General features: G+C 39.1%; 1 protein-coding gene across 7 annotated transcripts in view; it reads left to right on the plus strand.

Moving 5' to 3' along the window:
* The window catches only part of nrxn2b (neurexin 2b), a 786,445-nt gene that overhangs the window by 224,097 nt on the left and 541,417 nt on the right, over positions 1-20,931 (plus strand). For 4 of the 7 annotated variants that reach the window (XM_052140149.1, XM_052140185.1, XM_052140162.1 and 1 more), the window contains exons 4-5: positions 4,550-4,579; positions 4,781-4,813. The exons of 2 other annotated variants lie outside the window; for them this stretch is intronic. In XM_052140149.1, coding sequence (XP_051996109.1) covers positions 4,550-4,579; positions 4,781-4,813 — 63 coding nt within the window. The remainder of the gene's footprint in view (positions 1-4,549; positions 4,580-4,780; positions 4,814-20,931) is intronic. One more of the 7 variants, XM_052140168.1, reaches the window with a different exon arrangement.

A 20,931-nucleotide genomic window follows, 5' to 3' on the forward strand; every position in this document is an offset into this window, starting at 1 on the left:
CCCAGAGCTCTCTCATCCATCAGACAATAATTCATAATCTTTATTTACAGTCATTGTTTTTGCAGAACAGCATTTCCAGATCATGTCATCATTCTTAAAACTTTTTTTAGGTCTCAAAAGTTTCTTTTTCTAAGTTTATACTTTTTTGGGTCAGAAGGGAACTCTGGGTAACTCATTCTGCAAACGCTGTCAGATGTGCAAGAGTCTGTTGACAGACTGTTTTTAAGTCGTTCTGTTTTTGTAGATTTGAATGCCTCTTTGCTTCTCTCATAACAAACATTAGATTACAGAACAACATCCGATTAATAGGAGATAAAATCATAACATAAAGACTGGCAGCTCTTGACTGGTTTTGCTTCAGGAGTCTGTAAAACAGTATAAAAAATATCCTTGAAACAAAACAAAACAGTTTATTAATGTTACCATGAACTGCACAGGTCCAACAACATGCAGAATCATTGATGTTTGTCTTCTACCAAGTTATCATCCCTTTTAAAAGGTGATCTTATCTAATCAATGCATCATTATATGGTTAGTCACGTTTTATTATTTGTATTTATAATTGTTTTTCCATCAGATCAGACCTGAGACCAGTTGAGAATCTCTGATATACAGAATTTTCTGTGTCTTAAAGAGTCCGACTGTAAGCCAGAGAGTTTGAAGAGAGACCAGAGCACCAGAAAAACAACAATTATATGCAAAATAATGCAAAACAGGACACAGAGGTCAATGCGGAGAAGGTCAACATGTGCGCAGAGGAAGTACAGGATGTTACAGAACGCATCTCATTTGCTTTGAGCGCGTCAGACTGTGGAGAGGAACTTAAAAACTAAAACGGCATCTTTTTTTCTTCATTTCCTTGATCTCCAAAGCACTTTCTTTCAAACACTAACTGCACATCCAGTCTTTGTCTCATATCGTTCATTAGTGTAACTCATTAGCTTAGTTTCAAAACACAAGGTATTAGAAGATAGACTTGTGCTAAAGACTGAATTAAATGGAAATTCACCCAAAAAGGACAATTTTGACAACATTTACTCACCCGTTTGTTGTTCCAAACCCGGATGACTTTCAATCTTTAGTGAAACATGACACAATATGTTAGACAGAATGTTCATTCTGCTCTTTTACATACAAAAGCCACTTTTCCACTATCGAGCCGGTGCGAGCCAGGGCTATCAACTAGCCAGCTGGGGCCAATAGCCTCGAACCTCAAGCCACAAGACCACAATCAATCTGCATTCCCACCATCAGGCCAGTAACTCTGCATAATTGACCAAAAACCCGCCTTTAATACGCCATTGTGGTGCCAATGTCACAAACTCCGCCCATTTCACAATCAAGCGGGAAGCTCAAGCTGAGGTATCATGTTATCTAGTTATATAGAATATCTCATTTATATTGAATGTAAACAGCAAGATAAGTTAGCGTTGACAACTCTCCGACCGTAACTGCCATGATGTCCCGAGTGGTCTCTCCACTTACAGCGGGATGATGTCCCAGAACACCATCTATGAAAGTTCACCAAACCATGGACAGTAATTTCTTTGGGCACCACTTTGTCCATTTTTTCCCAAACCTGTACCTTTGTGCGCTGGATAAACAACCTGGCGAGTTCTGTGAAACTCCGCCTTTGACATTGAACCTGCCTCAATCCCCGGTTGGTCTTGTTTGGCCCAAGGGTAATTGGTGGGCTAAAGGCCATTGGTAGATTGCCCCAAAAAAGCCTTGAGGAGGCACGATAAAGCCCCGGACCGTGACAGTGGAACTGGGAACTCAATTGGCCCTTACACGTACTAGAGCGGCCTCATTTGACCCAATAGAGGAAACACGGCTAATGACAATTAACAGTGACCGCGGCAGACCCACATTTTTGTGTGTTGTAAGTAAAAGTTGTTTGAAAAGCCAAAATAAGATTTGACAGTTAAATTTGGGTCTGTTACTCAATGTTATCACATGACTTCAGAAGGTTTGCAATATAGTGCATGAATGATATAGACTACAGCGTGATACGTGTGTGTTTGGTGTAAGTTTTGGATCTGAGAGCTTCTGGTCGCTGTTTGCTTTCATTGTATGGGAATAAAATTCTGCTAAACATCTCTTCTTGTATTCCACTGAAGAAATAAAGTCCTATTTTACATGTTTGTGAACTCTTAAATCTATGATTCATGGAGACATGTTATCTTGTTGAAGAAAGACAGGTGATGTATTGGTACAGTGGATAAAGTCTTTACGATGATGTTTCTCGAGCAGTCATTTGTGTACTTGGTGTTCTTCTATAAGAGTTTTCAGATGGGATTAAAGAGTGACTGTTTTCCTCGTAATTCTCTTCTCCGCATGTCGTCCATTAGCACGGTTGTGTTAAAAGAGAAACTGCTTCCTCCAGCAGTAATTTCTCTACAGTTACTGGATGAATTTGTGCATTTCAGCACATTGTGTTTTTGTGTTGTTTTTTGCAGTTAATTCTGTTTGTACTGTTCCATTGGAGGGATTGCATGCTGGTTTGTGTCGAGGGTTTTGTGGGTTACAGTAGTGTTTTAAAAGCTTTACTCTTGAGACGTACAGTAAGAACATTTATAGTTGAAATACAGCCCAAGTTGTTTCTTTGAATGCAATTTTACTCTTGATTTCAGCGAGTTCATTGAAGACAGACGGAGTACTTGAAAATCTTTCTAACGGTAGACTGACAATTTGTTTTCCTAATTGTGTGTTTCCCTGGATCTTAACGATTGTAAACATTTTATTTTGTGTTTCTAAAGACAATTTCAATGCTGCATGATGTGTGTCAATCTGTGTGTTCTTAAGCAGTGCTTCTCAACTACTTTTGTTTCAGGACTCAACAAACTGGACATCAATTAGAGGTCAAAACAGCAGCAGAAGGTCCTTAAGATCAAACATGAACTATATTAATATTACAGTTTTCAAAGATTAGTTCATGTCTCACAACCTGTTGACATCTATCTAATTTGACGAGCTATTAACATGTGAGATTCATTTATTCTTGACTGAACAAACAACCTTTGGCATCAACAACAAGAGAAGATGGGGAAGTGTTTTATCCTCCTTTTCAAAAGTTGATCAGTCCACGAATGCATTGTGCAATCTTATCAATACATGATTATATGGTTAGTTGCGTTGTATTATTTGCATTTATCATTGCTTTTCTATCAGAACAGACCTGAGACACACCAGTTGAGAATCACCGTAAGTCATCTGTTGTCATAAATACCGTTCTATTTCTTGACTGGCTTTTATGGTTTGTTGCAGTTGCATCTTTACACTTCCCTCGGCCCAGTTGAGACTTTGTCATGGTGTAGATTTCAGACATGTTTTTTTTGTTGATTTTATGTTAGTAGCATTGAAAGAAACTGATTTCCGACATGAAAATGATATGACTGTGTTAACATTTTTGCAAAAGGATATTCGGGACATGTATCATGGGAGTTCTGTTAATGTTCGGTTAATGCTCTATGGAGTTTTAAATCAACAAATCAGACATCCCAACCCTAAACCTAACCCATGGTGTCAGAAAAACGCAATCTTGTGGTGTTTTTTGACACTTTGGGCTCACAGATTCTTGTGCTCTTCAGGACTCGTACCCGCTCCTTTACATCACAAGTGCAACGCTCTCTTAGTCAAGCTACCGCACAATTCGATCACACTCGAACAAGCTTGTTTATGTAGTTGATCATGTAATGCAAACAGTAAAAGTGTTTAGATGTCATAAGATAGTGTTTATGAACTGGTAATCTGCCGTTTTACTGGTGATTTGTGTGAAATTGAATAAAAGTAATTGTCGTTTTAGCGCCTCTAGTGTTCATGTCTCCAGGAAACTGACGCCATATCAACAACAGGTCACATAAAAATCGATGTACATGTAGTAACATGATTCTGTGAGACCAGAATTTCACTTTTGAAACCATTGAAATTATAAATGGTCTATATTAGGGTCCAGAATTACTCTTCATTGATTGGTGGATGGTTTAGAGCTCACTGGCCTGTGATTGTTGTTTGTTTTCTGTGATATCTTCTACACTGTGAACATGTTGATGCTGATTGTATTTAAACGTTGAATTGAGCTCTTAATATCCAAAGATCACTCATTTGAATCCCTGATGTGGTTTGAATGATGTTGTCTGGAGGGATTTTTTTGTCTCGGTCCATTGGTTTACAAATAGAGATGTGTGTAGATCAGAACAGGGAGATGTGTCTCAAATAGAGGTTCTTAATCTTCTGCCAAACAGTTTTATGTGTGTTCCATAAGACCTCAGAGGGGGAAAAAAAGCATTTGAATGAGCAATGGCCTTTGGGAGTTGCGCTGAATGAAATGCTTTTTTTTTTCACTCCTCACACCTCACTCAAGAAGTGTTCACTTGTTTTTGACTTCTTTTCTTTATTTTATTTTCCCTCTTTTCTTTTGAGTTGATCTTTGACATCCAAGCGTGCCCCGGGATGTCTGTCACAAACTGCAGTCCAACGTTGTGACACTGCTTTCTTTCTCCCGTGCCTTTTTTCATTTCTTTCTTTTGTTTCTGTTTTTTCCTTCAAGGTCTGGCGCACCTGACGTTAAACAGCCAAGGTATGGTTCATTCTGTTTTCCATTGTTTTGTTTTTAGTGAGGTAAAACACTGTACGTCTCTCTTCTTCTGCCGTTTTCTGATGTACCACCCCTGTTCTCCCTGTGCACTGTTTCCCTTCATTTTCTCTGGTCTTCTGGTTCTCTTCATCTTATTGTGTTGGTTTTATTTTCATGCTGTCCCCCTCACCCTGTCCTCTGAAGACTGGCCTTTGACCCCTGAACTCTCGTCTACAGGTAACGCTCTTCTCCTCTCTTTGAAATGATAATGTGGTGTGAAATGAATGTGTTGAGAATGCACAGAGTTTGATTTCACCGCTCTGTGGTCATTCTTATTGTTTGGCAATTATTCACATTGTTTATGAAGTTAGAGTCAGATCTGTTATAATACTCAACATTGATTCAAAGTGGGGAATTCTGTTTATAAGGTAAAACTGAAATGATGTGTGACAAATGATTTCAGTTTTAATTTAATTTAGCAACATTATTGGATTTTCCTTTGACTTGTATTGTTTTAAAGTGAGCAATTCATATTTTCACCTACAATTCTCGTAACCGGACACCCTAAACCGAACCTTCACACATTGTAATATTATACTACATGGTTCTCTGTAATACTAGATTCTGATTGGTCAATGGCATCTAGCAGCCTGATATTTCTGAATATCGATCATGCATCCTGACATTAATTAATATCAGAGCGGTTATCTGGGTATTGCGAATCATCTTTCCTGCTTCTCTTATAAGCTAATACAATAAATTCAACTACAATTTTTATTTCAACTCAATATTTTTTGGCAAGTATTAAATGAGACGATGAGCAGTCAGATGCTAATTTTCTCAACAAAAAAACATCAAAAGAAGTCCAATGCAAACTGGAGGTGGTTTCTGGAGACTCTATGGTCTCTTTCTTCCCACATAATAACATAATTTATATTCAAATCCATTTTTCATGACCATTTATGTATTTATTTGGTTGGTAGCCATGTAATATGAGGGATATTGTACAATCTTCCAGTTATTATCACAAAATAAACCCCTTCAGTGTGATACAAGACTCCTCCGCTCTGCATCTAGGTTTATTTTAGGTATGAATTCATTTAGCCATGGTTTCGACAACCTTATGCAACGTCACAGCATTTATTTCTGTCTAGAATTACATACATTTTTAGCCGAGATCTTGTATTGATGACAGGAGAGTCGAACCACTCTGTAAAGTCTTCTCCAGCACATCCCAAAGACTTTCAATGGGGTTAAGCTCAGGACTCTGTGGTGGCCAAATCATGTGTGAAAATGATTCCTCACGGCCCCTTAACCAGTCTTTCACAATTTGAGCCCAATGAATCTCGGCATTGTTGTCCTGGAATACTCCTGTGCCATCAGGCAAGAACAAATCTATTTATGGGATAACTTGGTCATTCAGTACATTCCGGTAGTCAGCTGACTTAATTGTTTTGGTGCATAATGTTGCTGAGCCTAGGCCTGACCAACTGAAGCAACCCCAGATCATAACACTGTACTATCACAATCCATGACAGGTGCATGACAGGTGCATCATGCGCTTCCCTTCTTACCCTGATGTGCCATCGCTTTAGAATAGGATAAATCTGGACTCATCAGACCACATGATCTTTTCCATTGCTCCACAGTCAAATCATTATGCTCCCTACCAAATTGAAGTCGTTTTTTTCCAATTAGCCTCACAAACAAGTGTCTTTCTTGTATCTACACAGCTGTTTAGTCCCAATCTTGCAAGTTCTCATTGCATTGTGCTTGTGGAAATGCTCTTACTTGCTCTATTAACTCTTTCCCCGCCAGCGTTTTTAAAAAAAGTTGCCAGCCACCGCCAGGGTATTTAATGGCCCGCAGAATATTTTCTTCCATGAATATATGAAGATGCTATATATCAAAATAAAGATCTGAGCCTCTGCTTTTAGGCAAAAAAAAAAAAACGATTTTATTTTATCTTCATTTGTTCTTTTTTTATTGCCACTTGAACAGAGGTAGGTTTTGTCAAAAACAACATTTCGGACAAAAAGCTGAGAAAAAGGCATTTTTATCAAACAAGTGCTTTAGTGTTAGTATGGTGTTCCACTTCACGTTTGAGACGATCGCAGTCTGTTTCTTTGATCAAAGAGTTGCGTACTCTTTCAAAACATGCGCGTGGGTCTTCCTTACCGTATACCACCTAAAACACCGATACCCGGAAAATTCCGTGTTTGGCGGGGAAGCGTTTTTTCATAAAACCCGGAAAATACTGTGTTTGGCGGGGAAAGAGTTAAACATAGCCGTGAGTTCTACTTACATTTTTTTTCGATGTGACTTCACCGAGCATTTTAGTGTTCACTGTCTGTCGCTCACTCAACGTTGTGTCAATGTAGTGACACTAGGGGTTCGATCTTGAGAGCCCCAGTCACCTTTGCTTAAAATAAAAAAGGCCAATGAGAATTGGCAAGTGGAATTTGCATCCCACTCTCCACCCCGGACATACTGCTATAAAAGGAAATGTCGTGCATCACTCATTCATATTTTTTCTTCAGAGCCGAACGCATATATGTTCATCCCTATCACCAACGCTTAGGCTGCTGGATTTACGGTGCATATCAGCAGTCACCCTCACACGGTCGAGTGTTGTGCTTCTCCTGGGCACTTCGGTGACTGAGTCTGCAGGCGTTAAAAGAGTATATACTAAAGAGTATATTTTCTTATAAAAGTGCTCGCACAAACGATTGGCTTCTTTTTAAAGATGGCATTTCGCCTTTGTGCTACTAGATGTGGCCGTTATCTCTCCCCTCCAGATTTCCATGAGATCTGTCTTGAGTGCTTGTGGTGCCAGCACAGCGAGGCAGCTTTCATGGAGGAGTCATGTCCCAGCACGCTCGTTCTACCCAGAGGAGCTATCGAACAATGCAGGCGGTCCGCCACAGGGTGGATTTAATGTCTTGTTTGGGGCACCTGACGAGGATGAGTTATCGGTCACAGCATCGGAGGGTGGGATTCTGCTGTCAGAAGTGGAAAAATCTTCTGGACTCCCGCCCACTGGCGGTAGAGCTCATGATGAGGCTGACACTGAGATTGCAGCCATGTTTGCCCAGGTGGCTGCAAACATCAGGCTAAAGTGGAACCCTCCACCCTGCCCTGAGTGTTCGCAGCTGGATGATTGGTTTCTGGGCCTTTTTCTGCCATACACGCTTCACAGTCTCATCCATCCTAACTACCCTCTACAGTGGAGCTGCAAAGGGTTATGTCAAGCTTCCGCAGATAGAGCATGCCGTAGCGGTGCATTTATGCCCGTAGGGCACAGCCAACTGGAGGGACAAACCAAGGCTCCCATCCAAGGCCTGTAGGTTATCTTCCTTGTTGATGACGAAGGCTTACAAAGCTGCTGGTCAGGACGCCTCTGCCCTGCATGCCATGGCTATCCTGCAGGTCCACCAAGCCAAGACATTAAAATGAGGGTAGAACCGACCCGGGGCCTATGCGAAGGTCACAACGTGCCCTGGGCCAGACGATGTCCACTCTGGTGGTCCAAGAGCGGCACCTGTGGCTCAACCTTGCAGAGATGTGTGACGCAGAGAAGGTTTGCTTTCTCGATGCACCCATCTCCCAAGGGGGGCTTTTTGGTGACATTGTTGATTAATTCGCACAACAGTTCTCAACAGTGAGGAAGTAGATGGAGGTGATCAAAAATATCTTGCTGCCTCTCGTCAGGGCTGTCCTCCTGCAGTGTTGGCCCCAGCTTATGTATCATAGGAGCCCATACTTTGAGAAGAAGATCCTCCTGTCAGAAGGCAGCTCCACACACCCGTCAGCCAGCCCCCAAAGAACTCCAGACGGGCTTCAAGGTGGCCCTGACATGGGCGGCCCAGAAATGAGGCGACTGACTCTGACCGTTCTGGCCTGGGTGAACTTACCAGCCCCACTATTGCCCCATGGCCAACGCGTGGTGAGTATAACATTTCCAGGTGCCTCGGCACCCACATAGTCTATAAAAGGGTAGTTTCCTCATTCCCTGGGTCATCGCGCTCATGACGACCAAGAGCTGGAAGTCTTTCTGGTCAACCAGTCGGATACGAGTACCTTGCATTTCCTCGTTTACCATCGAGACACGGCCGGCAAACGGGTAAGTGTGCTAGTCTCTGGGGCCATGCGCTCGCCCCAGTCACTGACCTCCGTTGCGGGCTTGTGTAGCCTCCTAATTTGGACGCCTCTTTAAATCTTGATGAACTCGGCTGAGGAGTGACGCCACCAGGCCCAGTGCTCATGGTATGCCCCATTTAAGGTGAGCCCGTGTACTTGGGCTCAGTTCAGATTTCCCTTCTGGTGAACCTTGTGTTTCCCCTCATCAGAGCCTCGCTCTGCTTAAGCCACTGTTGCTGTGTACCCTCTCCATAGTTTGGGTCCTACCGGTGGTATCATACCATATGTGAACTTGCCTGTCCATGTGAGGTATTCTCCACATGTTAACCTCCCTCCGGTAGGATGTGGTCTCTGTAGAGCTCTCCATCCTGGAGAGGGAAGAGCACTTCCCAGCATTACTCTAGAAGGTGCTCGGTGGGAAATTGCTTTACAGCAAATATTAGGAAAGGCCATCGCTGTAGCCTCCTTGAGTAAGTGCCTTTCCCCCCTAAACGGGACTAGGGAGACGTCTTACTTATACTCACTGGAAGGTCACAATGTGGTCGAGCACTCGCTGCAAGGCATGCAGCATCTTTCCTCTGTCCACTCTTCCGTACCTCATGACATGTTTCAGCACCTGCAGCATTTCCTATAGGAACCCCTAGTGTCACTACATCGACACAATGTCGAGTGAGTGACAGAATGGGAATGTCTGGTTTACTGGTGTAACCCCTGTTCCCTGATGTAGGGAATGAGACATTGTGTCCCTCCTGCCATGGTGCTGAACCGGCTGGGACACACTATCGGCTCCTCAGCATAATCTGAATGAGTGATGCATAACATTTCCTTTTATACCCGTATGTTCAGGGTGAAGAGTGGCATGCAAATTCCACTCATCAATTCTAATTGGCCTTTTCTATTTTAAGCAAAGGTGATTGGGGCTCTCAAGATCGAACCCCTAGTGTCACTATATCTACACAACGTCTCGTTCCCTCCATCAGGAAACAGTTGTTACACCAGTAACCCAGACGATCTCCGATTACGATCATTCGAGATTTTTTATGACAACATTTGTTCCGTGAAGCTCATCACTATCCTTCCAGGTTTAAATAATGGACAGATCCAATTCCAGTGATTTCAGCAATCTCCATTAGTTGTTTTCATTTCTTTATGCAGGCCAATAATTTGCCGCTTCTGAAACACAGTTACATCTTTTCCATGACCACGGGATACATCTCCTGATGTGGTTGATTAAGAAATGAGAAGCTGCACACTGCATCAGTTAGGGTTAAGAGAATTGTTGCCAGCTGAAATATATTAATCATTGCAATAATTATCCAATCATAGATAGGGTCTTAACTATCTGCTTATTTAAAATCAAACTTAATGTTTTTTTTGTTTTTTTTGCCAGGCAATGTATTATATTATATTGTATTATATTACATTAAGATTCTATTGGTTTTATACTGAGCTAATATAAAGTAAGACACTTTAAAATGTGATCCAGATGGCTACATCAGTGTCATCCCATGTTAATATTAATTTAGGAGGAACTTGACATTTATTTTTAGTAAAGGAATAATATACTGAATACTACATGATTAAAGGGATAGTCCACCCCAAAATTAAAATGATTTACTCCCCTTTAAGCCATCCCAGATGTGTGATTTTCCTTCTTCAGCAGAAACGAAGTTAAGATTTTTATAAACATATTTCGGCTCTTTTTGTCCATACAATGCAAGTGAATGGGTGTAATAAGACTTCTGGCTTTTTGACGGTACAAAATTCATATTTAGGCAGCATAAAAGTAATCCAATCAATTAATGACTTCTGAAGCAAATCGATAGGTTTAAATAAATTGGTTGATAATTTTTGGGTGAAATAATACTTTAAGGTTAAGAGTCCCACTTTACTTGTATTCACCCCTAAACTCAATCCTCAAACCTGCATATTTACTTTAAGACATTTATTAGCCGTTTCCCACGTGGAGAACATTACTGCTCCATGTTGGCAATACGAGGACATTTCATGGGGGTAAATTATTTTGTACTGAGCTAATGATATTTTCTATCTCCTAACACTCAGAGAAAACTAGTTTTATATTTACATTCAGTTAAAATATTATTTACCGTGTTCATCAATCTGCTTGAACTACGGGGAGTGTCCTCACATTGCAGTAAATGTCTGTGGGACATGTTTGTCCCTGTACTATAGATTTAACCTGCACACATTGTCTTCTTTATATGATGTATCGTTGTTGAGTTCCCACTGGTCTGTTTGACCTTTATATGTCATGTACATCCACATGCTGTTTCATTTGTTTGACCCTTGAAGGGCGTCTCCCATAGCAACGAGGCCAAGCAGGGGTATGAAAGCCTTTTCTTTTTAACTGTGACCTAATCCTCAGTATAAACCAGAATACAGCTGCACACATGTTACTCAGGACACATCTATGGGCAGGGTTGGGAGGGTTACTTTTGAAATGACAATAAAATATAAAGTAATCTCTTCAGTAATCAAAATACTTTTGAATGTAACTGTATTTTATTACCAATGATTTAACTTGTAACTCTAGTGGAATACGGATACTTATATTTTGTTTCTAAATGTGTAATCCCGTTACATGTATTCTGTAACTCCCCAACCCTGACTATGGGTCTGTCTGCAATCAGTGACAGTTTGTAATAAATATTTTCCAGTGTGTGTCAGTTGCGGGATTGAAACTGCCTGTTTAAGATGTTGTAAGCGACAATCACACTCTCACAAGACATGTCAGCCAATCGAGCATGCTGTATCATTTACTGGCAGAGACTGTTTCTGATTGGCTAGTTTTCTGATTTTATGATTTCACTGATATCTGCCAGTAATAGAGACTTTTTATAAGTGATAATATAAGTGATTTATAAATACACTAAATACAAATAATACAAATCAATCAATCAATAAATAAACTTGATATGAATGTTATGGAAATGAATAAACATAATTATCTAAACATTTATACTGATTACATATGTTGCATATAATAAACAGGTTCAAATAAATGATCAGCTAAACTTTTAAAGAATTGAATTAAGACATGATGCACGCTACGATTACATAATGAAGAAAATGTCATTGGCTTGGCTCATTCAAGACTGTGGGAATTCTGTAATGAGGAACAAACGTGTTTAGTTCAAATTTCAGAGCGTGTACCAGCAGAGGTCAAGTCAATAAAATGTTATTTGTATAGCGCCTTTTCACAACACATGTCCTTTCAAAGCAGCTTTACAGAATATCAACATTAACAGACGATAAAACTGTAATGTCTATAATGTCGATGAATCATCATTGTGTAATTAGATAAAATTGTAAATAGATGCAATTGTCCTTGTTAATTGGCTGATGAAGGCTTTTGTTGGCAATTGTTAGTCTATATAATCCATTTCAAGATCGTAGTCCATCAATAGACCGAGGTGATGTAGGAAGAGTTCAGGGATGTGAAACGCAGTTCAACATGGCCGGTAATTTCGGTGAGGTTCGGTGTGGTCCATCCTAAATCCAAGGTTCAGACAATGGCATATGAAGTATCCCATGTCTTATGGTTGGAGTTGGCATCAGTTCATCATGATAGACTGAAGTGATGTTTGGCTGGCACCGGCTGCATTTTGTCATCATCATTCAGCGACACGAAGCAGTGGAGTCCAACATGAAGCATGAATGGTGCTGGATCCAGCCGGTTCTGGTGACCGCAGGATAGGAATCCCAAGGTTGAGACAGGGAAACAAATAAAATAAGCATATATGCGATTCAATTTATTGCAGAGATATAAATCATGATCAATGATTCTGGTTCCGGCAGACTAAACTAAAGCAGCCTAATTGTGGGTTGGAGGATAAATTAGGTGTTTGTCTGGCTAAATGGATGAGTCTTTAGTCTAGACTTAAACTGAGAGGGTGTGTCTGCATCTCGAACAGTGTTAGGGAGACTATTCCATAGTTTAGGAGCCATTTAGAACCAATTGAAGTTTATTTATTGATCTTGCTGGTCATCCTCCCAGTAATGCATTACAATAATCTAGTCTTGAGGTCATGAACGTATGAATGAGTTTTTCGGTATCAGCAACAGAGAGCATGTGTCATAACTTAGCAATATTTCTTAGGTGGAAGAATGCTGTTCTACAAACATTTGTAATTAGATTTTCAAAGGACAGATTGGTATTAAATATAACACCTAAGTTCTTCGCTGTTGAAGATGATGTAACAGAATATCCATCGAGAGCCAAATTATGTTGTAGTGGCTTATTTTTAGAGTTTATTGGTCCAATAATTAGTACCTCTGTTTAGTCAGAATTGAGTAGAAGGACATTTCTGGCCATCCAATCTTTTATTTAATTAATACACTCTGCTAATTTAGAGAATTGTGAAATCTTATCAGGTTTTGAAGAAATATAAAGTTGTGTATCGTCAGCATAGCAGTGGAAACTTATTCCACTATTCCTGATAATATCTCCCAGGGGAAGAATATACATGGAGAAAAGCAGAGGCCCTAAAACTGATCCCTGTGGCACTCAATACTTTTGTTTGGTTTGACAATTACTCATTTACATTTACACTTTTATTCATTTGGCAGACGCTTTTATCCAAAGCGACTTACAAAAGAGGAAAACATAAGCGAATCATCTTAAGGAGACAGTGGTATGAAAAGTGCCATACTACAATGTTTCACTATCATCAGAATAGTATACAAAACAGATTTAAGTTCAACAAGAATTGTATATATATATATATATATATATATATAAAATTATTTTATTTTTTTCTCATTTACATGGAAATGTTTTTATTTATTTCTCATTTACATAGACAAAGTGGTAGCGGTCTGCTAAATATGACCTAAATCTTGCTAATGTAACTCCGCTAATGCCAACATAATTCTCCAGCCTATTCAAGAGAATGTCGTGATCTATCATGTCGAATGCAGCACTAAGATCTAAAAGCACTAGAAGAGAAATGCAGCCGCGATCAGATGATAAGAGTCATGTGTAACTCTGATAAGTGCAGTTTCTGTACTGTGATGAGGCCTAAATCCTTACTGAAATTCTTTGTATATACTATTTCTCTGTAGAAATGAACATATTTGGGAGGACACTACCTTTTCTAGTATTTTTGACATAAACGGGAGATTTGAAATCGGTCTATAATTAGCAAGTTCTCCAGGATCAAGTTGTGGCTTCTGAATAAGTGGTTTGATAGGTGCTATGACAGATGATTGCATAATTCCAATTTTATTTCTGATTATTTCAATTTTATCTGTAAAGAAATTCTTGAAGTCATTACTCTTGTGCTGTGACAGAATATCTGGTTCAGTCAATGATTTATTCCTAACCAATTTATCTACAGTAGGATTGTTGTGGTTATTTTGTATGAGTTTACTAAAATATGCTGACCTGGCAGCTTTTTAGTACAGACACTATCCTTCCATGCACCACAAAATACTTCTAATTTTTTATTCTTCCACATACTCTCCATTTTCCGAGCTGCTCTCTTGAGAGCATGACTGTGACTGCAACACCTCCTCGACCCTTCAGACGAGGCTCATGTTTATAACAATAACCTGGGGGAGTAGATTCATTTAAACTAATATGTTCATCCGGTTTAATCCAGGTTTCAGTCAAACAGAGTGCATCCAATCTATGATCTGTAATCATTTCATTAACAATTAGTGCTTTGGTAGAAAGAGATCTAATGTTTAGTAGCCCTATTTTTATATGATGTGTATTTTTAATTTGTTTGTTTTGTTCAAGTTTGACCTTAATCAAATTTTTTCTAAATGATTTAGTGAGGGTATTGTGTTTGTAGTTCGGGGAACAGACACAGTCTCTATGTGAAATCTAGGTGATACAGTCTCTATGTGTTGTAGTTTATGTGACCCAGTTAGTCAAATACTATCATTATTAAGACTATGAGCCAAATTACTAGAGAGGAGATCGGCACCTTCCCTGGAGGGATGGAGTCTGTCTCTCTTTAGCAGGTCAGGTCTACCCCAAAAACTCTTCCAATTGTCAATAAATCCTATTTTATTCTCCAGACACCACTCAGACTTCCAGCCATTCAGTGACACTAACCTACTATAAACCTCGTCACCATAATGAGCAGGGAGGGGACCAGAGCAAATTACAGTGTCTGACATTGTTTTTGCAAATTCACACACCTCTTTAACATTATCTTTAGTGATCTCCGATTGGCAAAGCCGGACATCGTTAGTACGATGGATAAGATCATGGATAACAATTTTAGAAAATCTACATTTAGCATTAGCCAGCACTTGTAAATTTGATCTGATGTCAGATGCTCTGGTACCCGAAATGCATTTAACAATGTTGGCTGGAGTCTCTATTTCCACGTTCCTTACAATAGATTCGCCAATAACAAGGGCTCTTTCAACATGATTATCAGTGGGTGTATCTCTGAGTGGGGAGAATCGATTGAAAACCCTAACAGGAATGGGAGAGTGTGCTGCCAAGATGTCACCCAAATGCCCTGCTGCAGGGGCTCTACAGCCGGAACCAAAGTGTGTATGTTGCTCTCTGTGAACAGTATCTACCGGCTTCTCTTTCTCACTGACCTCCACTAGCGTTCGAATTTGAGTCTCTAACTCATTAACCTTCTCTGTCAGCCTGACTAATTCCTTACATTTATCACATGTGAATCCCTCACTGCTGACGGAGGAGGCTATTGTAAACATGTGACATGCAATGCAGGAAGAAGTAGCATGAGCGGATGCGATCACTTACCGCAAATTGTTTGTTGTTGATTGTTCCTGAGCGGTGAGGGTTTGAGATTGATGTGAATTCCTCACGCAATTGTTTGTTGTTGTTTGGTGTTCTTGATAAGTGGTGCTTTGAGATCGATGCAATAATCTGTGTACCGCAGAGGAGAAAAAATGGGTATGCGCTGAAAAATGCATGCAGTTTAATCGCAATCAAAATAGAACGAGGATGCAGGTGGAATATGCGCGCAGTTGAATCGTGATAACAGAATAATACGAGGGAAAACACGATGCACGCTTAAAAATGGAGGATTTAAGGCTGAAAACAGATATATAAGCGATGCTAAAAAAAACGTGCAGGTTACAAACACAAACTCCAACTAGGTACCAGCAGCAACAGGAAAATACACGCAGATGAAAGAGTAGAAAAGTGGAAAAACCTGAAACTCTGTAAAATGACAAAGGATATAACGATGAACATTTGGGAATAAGAACAAGCAATGCTAAGCAGCCTAAACAAACACTCGTGCAGTGACGTTAGAATCAAGTATCACCAGAGGTGTGTTAGAAAGGGGCACATTTTATTTAGCAATTTGATTATCTTCAGCTGTAATGTGTGGTGCTATCAACCTCGGGCCGTGCATTTAAAGTCTAGGCCTGATTCATGCCATGAAGGACACAGTTTCACAATGAATAAGACGCCGTATGCCCATCATATATTACGAATGTGTGATTGGATCACTCAAGGCCTCGACCAGGACATATCCTAAAGATCACATGATAATATGATTATTATTTTCATGATTGATTGATTGATTTATTAACTACTTTGTGTCCAGGCAGACTGATAAATGAATCCTGTGCGCTCTTTTGGAAGCATTTAATAGTAGCCAATCAGATTAGAGCTTCCCAGATAGAGAAAGTGTTTCCAGTTTAGTGTTCAGTTAGGGTTAGGGTTAGGGTTAGTATATGGATCACAATTACACTGACATATTGCGAACGTTGCAGTACAACACTGTAGATGTTGTTGAACTTTGACCGATAAATTGCTTGCTATGTTCTTGGAGGCACACTAACAGTACCTTAATCTAACACACCTGATTGAACTCATCACCTCGTTAGTAGACGCAGTTCACTATCTGTTTCACTCGAGTCCATTTACGTCTTTGTTGCACGAACAAGCCTGATTCAAACCACATTTGTAGGTTGTTTAAAATTAGATAAATATCAGATTCATGTTAATGCGTCTCAGTCTGCATGGTCAGTTTGTATTTCATGTGGGGGGTTCTTCATTCGTTGTGCATGATTGGTTGTAACATCAGACTTTGTGAAGATGTGTGTTGCATTTGAAATGGAATAAAGGAGTCGCAGGGCACTTCAAAGGGCAAATTATAATGAGATCCACGCAGTGACATCATTACAAACAGAGCTTTCAATGCAAATTACTTAAACCTTTAGTTTGAAATGACTGTTTTATTACACTTTACAGCCCTCCGAAACGGTCTTTGAGGGGAACAGGACATAGGGATGAGCACTTCTGAATGGAACGCACCCACATGTCATGTATTTGTCACAGGGCACCCACCCAAATAAATACACCATAACCCACACCGGTTGTGAGACACCACAACGTCGTTGAATATGGGATGCTTGAACATTTTGAGCACTTCAGTACTGGACGGGTGTCTCCTTTAAGCATTTTGCTGTCCAACCCTTTTAGCGTGCTGCAATATGGGACACAACCCTCAAATACGAAAGGTTTTGCTGAGCTGGTCATATATGGATATCGCTCTCATGAAAAATAATCAATGGAAAAGCAAAAAAACTTAAATTCCTAAACTATAAATTTTGTCTCGTTACTATAGCAACTAATGTGGTTGTGCTAGCAAAATTGACTTCAGATTGAACAGATAAACCCCCCCAATCATCTGGACACATATAACTTGCAGTTTGAACAGTCGGACTAAAAATATTTTATGTTCCCAGGAGCATAAGAGTAGCCCAAGAGCGGAAATGGCTGCGTTAGATTTTAGATAAGACAGACCTCCAAAAAGTGTGCTTTTGGTTTGCCTCCAGGAACTATACTGCTATTGAGAAGAACGTGTCTGTGCTCTCGTCACTTCTAACCAAAAGGAGAAGACCTTAGCGGGTTCCTCTTTCGTCCGAGCAGACACCAACACTGAACTCAGAATCCTGGAGAAATGATCTCTGCTCTGATAAATCTTCATTTCTGCGGTAACGTGCAGGTGGCAGGTTCAGAAAGTGGCACTCTGGTGCATTTTTGTTCTGCCACCTGTGATTTTTCACATTTAAATTTAAACATTTTAAATTTAAAAGCTCACCATTTATTCATACTTTGGACTAATTGATTGTGTTTGCAATCTTATTATAAACAGACTAATATATATATATATATGTATATGTTTTTGTTGTCCTAACTTTGTAAGCATGTTATTCGGGTTCTGTCTCACATTGAAAAGTCTCATTTTTTTCCACTAAATGGCAGAAAGCACTAGAACAAAGTTTTCCTGTATCACCTTCCATCACAATATACAGATGTGAACTGTAGGTGGCGCTCTAGCACATTTTACCCCTCACAGATGTGCTCGTCCATAGACATTCAGTCTAATATTCAGTTCAAGCATCACCCTCATTATTTCATTGAATATCTCGGCCTCTGAGTGGACTACAAGCTCAATATAAGTGTCATTAGAAAGATGAGATCCTCCCCTTTGCTGAGATATAAAACATATTATCATCAATAACATATTTACTGATGATTTGATTTGCAATCTCTTCTTCCTGGATGGCATATCTTGTTCTGGACATGTAAGATATAACATTGGATTATTCACACAAGCAAGTTCACAGACGAGTATACAATGGCACAATTTTTTTGGGATCTTCCTAATGTCAAAGCAGAGATAAAGTTTTTAGCTATTTAGGTCTTACAGCAGCAGTTATTGGTGCATAAATGAGAATGTCAATCAAACCGATCACAACAGAGAAGGAGAGCGCTGTCATTTCCATTGTGTCATTTGACAAACATTCGTTTTGGACATCAGATTTAGTTTTAACTGTGATTGCAAGTGAAATGTGACATATAACGCAAGAAATACCATTGTAGAAGAAAAGTAACAGTCTCTCATATTTATAGAATTAAGACATCTTCCCTCTCCTTTAGTGTGTAATACAGCTGTTTGTGCATGTAAAAGGTCTGCAAAGCACAAAGTCTTCACTAAAGTGAGTTACTCTCTCCCACAGACAACACTGCTCTTGAACTACACAAATGTGCTGTTTGTAGTCCAGATATTTCTTTTGTAAAGTATTTACATCACTGTGAAATACATTTGCATAATGCCCGCCTACCAGACGTACCCTCAAACAGACGTAGTTACAGCCGAGGCTAGGATGTGTTGGGTTAGCGGTGTGGCCATGTCGAGAAGACGCTGTTCTTCACTGCCAAAGCAAAACCTCTTTGTTTGGACTTCTAAAGGCAGATAAACAGATAAATAATCAGATTTTTAATCAGAGGTTCAAATTTATTTTAATTATTTATCAGTATAACCACAACCAATTTTCAAGACGGTTACTCCTGAAAGATGGTCCAGTTCTCACTTTGTTGGGACAATCTGGCGCTTCAGGATCACAACCTGTAAGTGTGTTTCATTAAATTGTTTGAAAAACCGTTGTGGCCAGTGCTGGCGCAATTTTGTTATCGACAAAGTGAAAATGCGGAAAATAAAATTGCGACATTTGTCGTCAATTTTATTTGCGCATTTTGCAGGTTGTCATCGGATTTCAAGATGGCGACCTGCAGCACTTATTGGAGAAACTTTCAGCCTCAGTATCAGGATCATCATGGATGTGTTTATGATGTGTGACAGATATTAAAGAAATATTGATGTGTGTAATATCAGTGTTTACATGTATGATACAGTCCTCATATTCAATATTTTGAACAATCATCTAATCTAAAGCATCACAACTGCATTATGTCCCGCATATTTCTCCAGTGACTTTTAACCACCAACTGAACTTGATCATCATCTCAAATTAATGTCATAATGTAATTTATATTTTCTGAAGAAGCAGTAAATGTGAACTGAGATAAAGAGGGATAGATGTAAAATATTTAAACATTTTAAAATGTTCTAAATCTTGTTTTCTGAAAGTGAACTCCGCATTGGACAAATAGTTCTGATAGTTTATAGTCTTGAGAAAAGTCTAGAACATTCTGAGAACGTCATCAGCCGACTTTATTCATCTACAGAACAGAGTAAAGATCATTTAAGTTTATGTAAAGGCATTTATAGGTCTAAAAAACTATTTATTTTGTTTGGTAATTCATTTTTTTTATTTAATGCTTTTTTCATTTGGTATTTAATTTAATTTAATACAGAGGATTTTGCTGGCATTTTTTCAAAAGTAAAACTAAACAATAATTTAATAGAATTGGGCTTTAAGTGTTTAAAAAAAGAAGCACACAGAAGATTTTCTCCAGTATTGTTAGTTTATTTCATATTATATACATATATATATTTATACAGTCGCCTACAGCTTGCTCACTGGGGTTATTAATACAATTATTATTTATAAACATGACTTAATCGTATTTTATCAAATTACACAATGATGATTCATCAACATTATAGACATTACAGTTTTATCGTCTGTTAATGCTGATCTTCTGTAAAGCTGCTTTTAAACGATGTGTGTTGTGAAAGGCACTATACAAATAAAATTGACTTGACTATTTTTAATGCACAGAAATGTTTTTTGTATTGTGGGGTAATTCAGTGACTGCCATCTATTATTTTGAATGGTGTGAAAAAGCAACTTTAATAAATAAACGGATGATTACTGCAATTAAATTAATCACAAACAGTGGCCATTCATTTGTTCTCCTTGCACTTGTTGATGACCGGGGCATGATATGAGATATTTGTGTTGCACTCCTGGAAGTGTCACGCTTGCAGATCGGATGTATATGCCGTAAAGATCAATCCATTATCACATTCAATAAATGAGCTTTCAATACTGTCGTCATGGTAACACAGGCTAACGATTGGGGCAAACTCTGTCATGTGACACTACATTTTTGTGTTAATGCCAATTTTATCAACAAAAAGTGTTTCCAAACCATTTTTTCACAACATTTGAAGTAATTGATTATAAAATTCACTGTTAGTTATGTATGTTAGTCATATGTTTATTAATGTCCCTTTCACACATACAGTACTGCAATGTTCAGGTCAGAGGTCATGTGTGAACACGACACTTTTGAAAATACTGGTGAATTTCACTCTGGCAATTTCACATAATTAATAGTTGTGTATGATTAGTACCTATAGGTCTATATTGATGGTATGTGTGAACAGCACATATGGTAATTTACACATAATAAGTAATTTGCCTGGTCACATGTGTGAAAGGGGCTGATGATGATGTCATTGTACAGGCAGATGTATATGTGTGAGCGTCAG

The sequence above is a fragment of the Xyrauchen texanus genome, chromosome 2, assembly GCF_025860055.1.
Source record: "Xyrauchen texanus isolate HMW12.3.18 chromosome 2, RBS_HiC_50CHRs, whole genome shotgun sequence".
NCBI classification, from domain to species: domain Eukaryota; kingdom Metazoa; phylum Chordata; class Actinopteri; order Cypriniformes; family Catostomidae; genus Xyrauchen; species Xyrauchen texanus.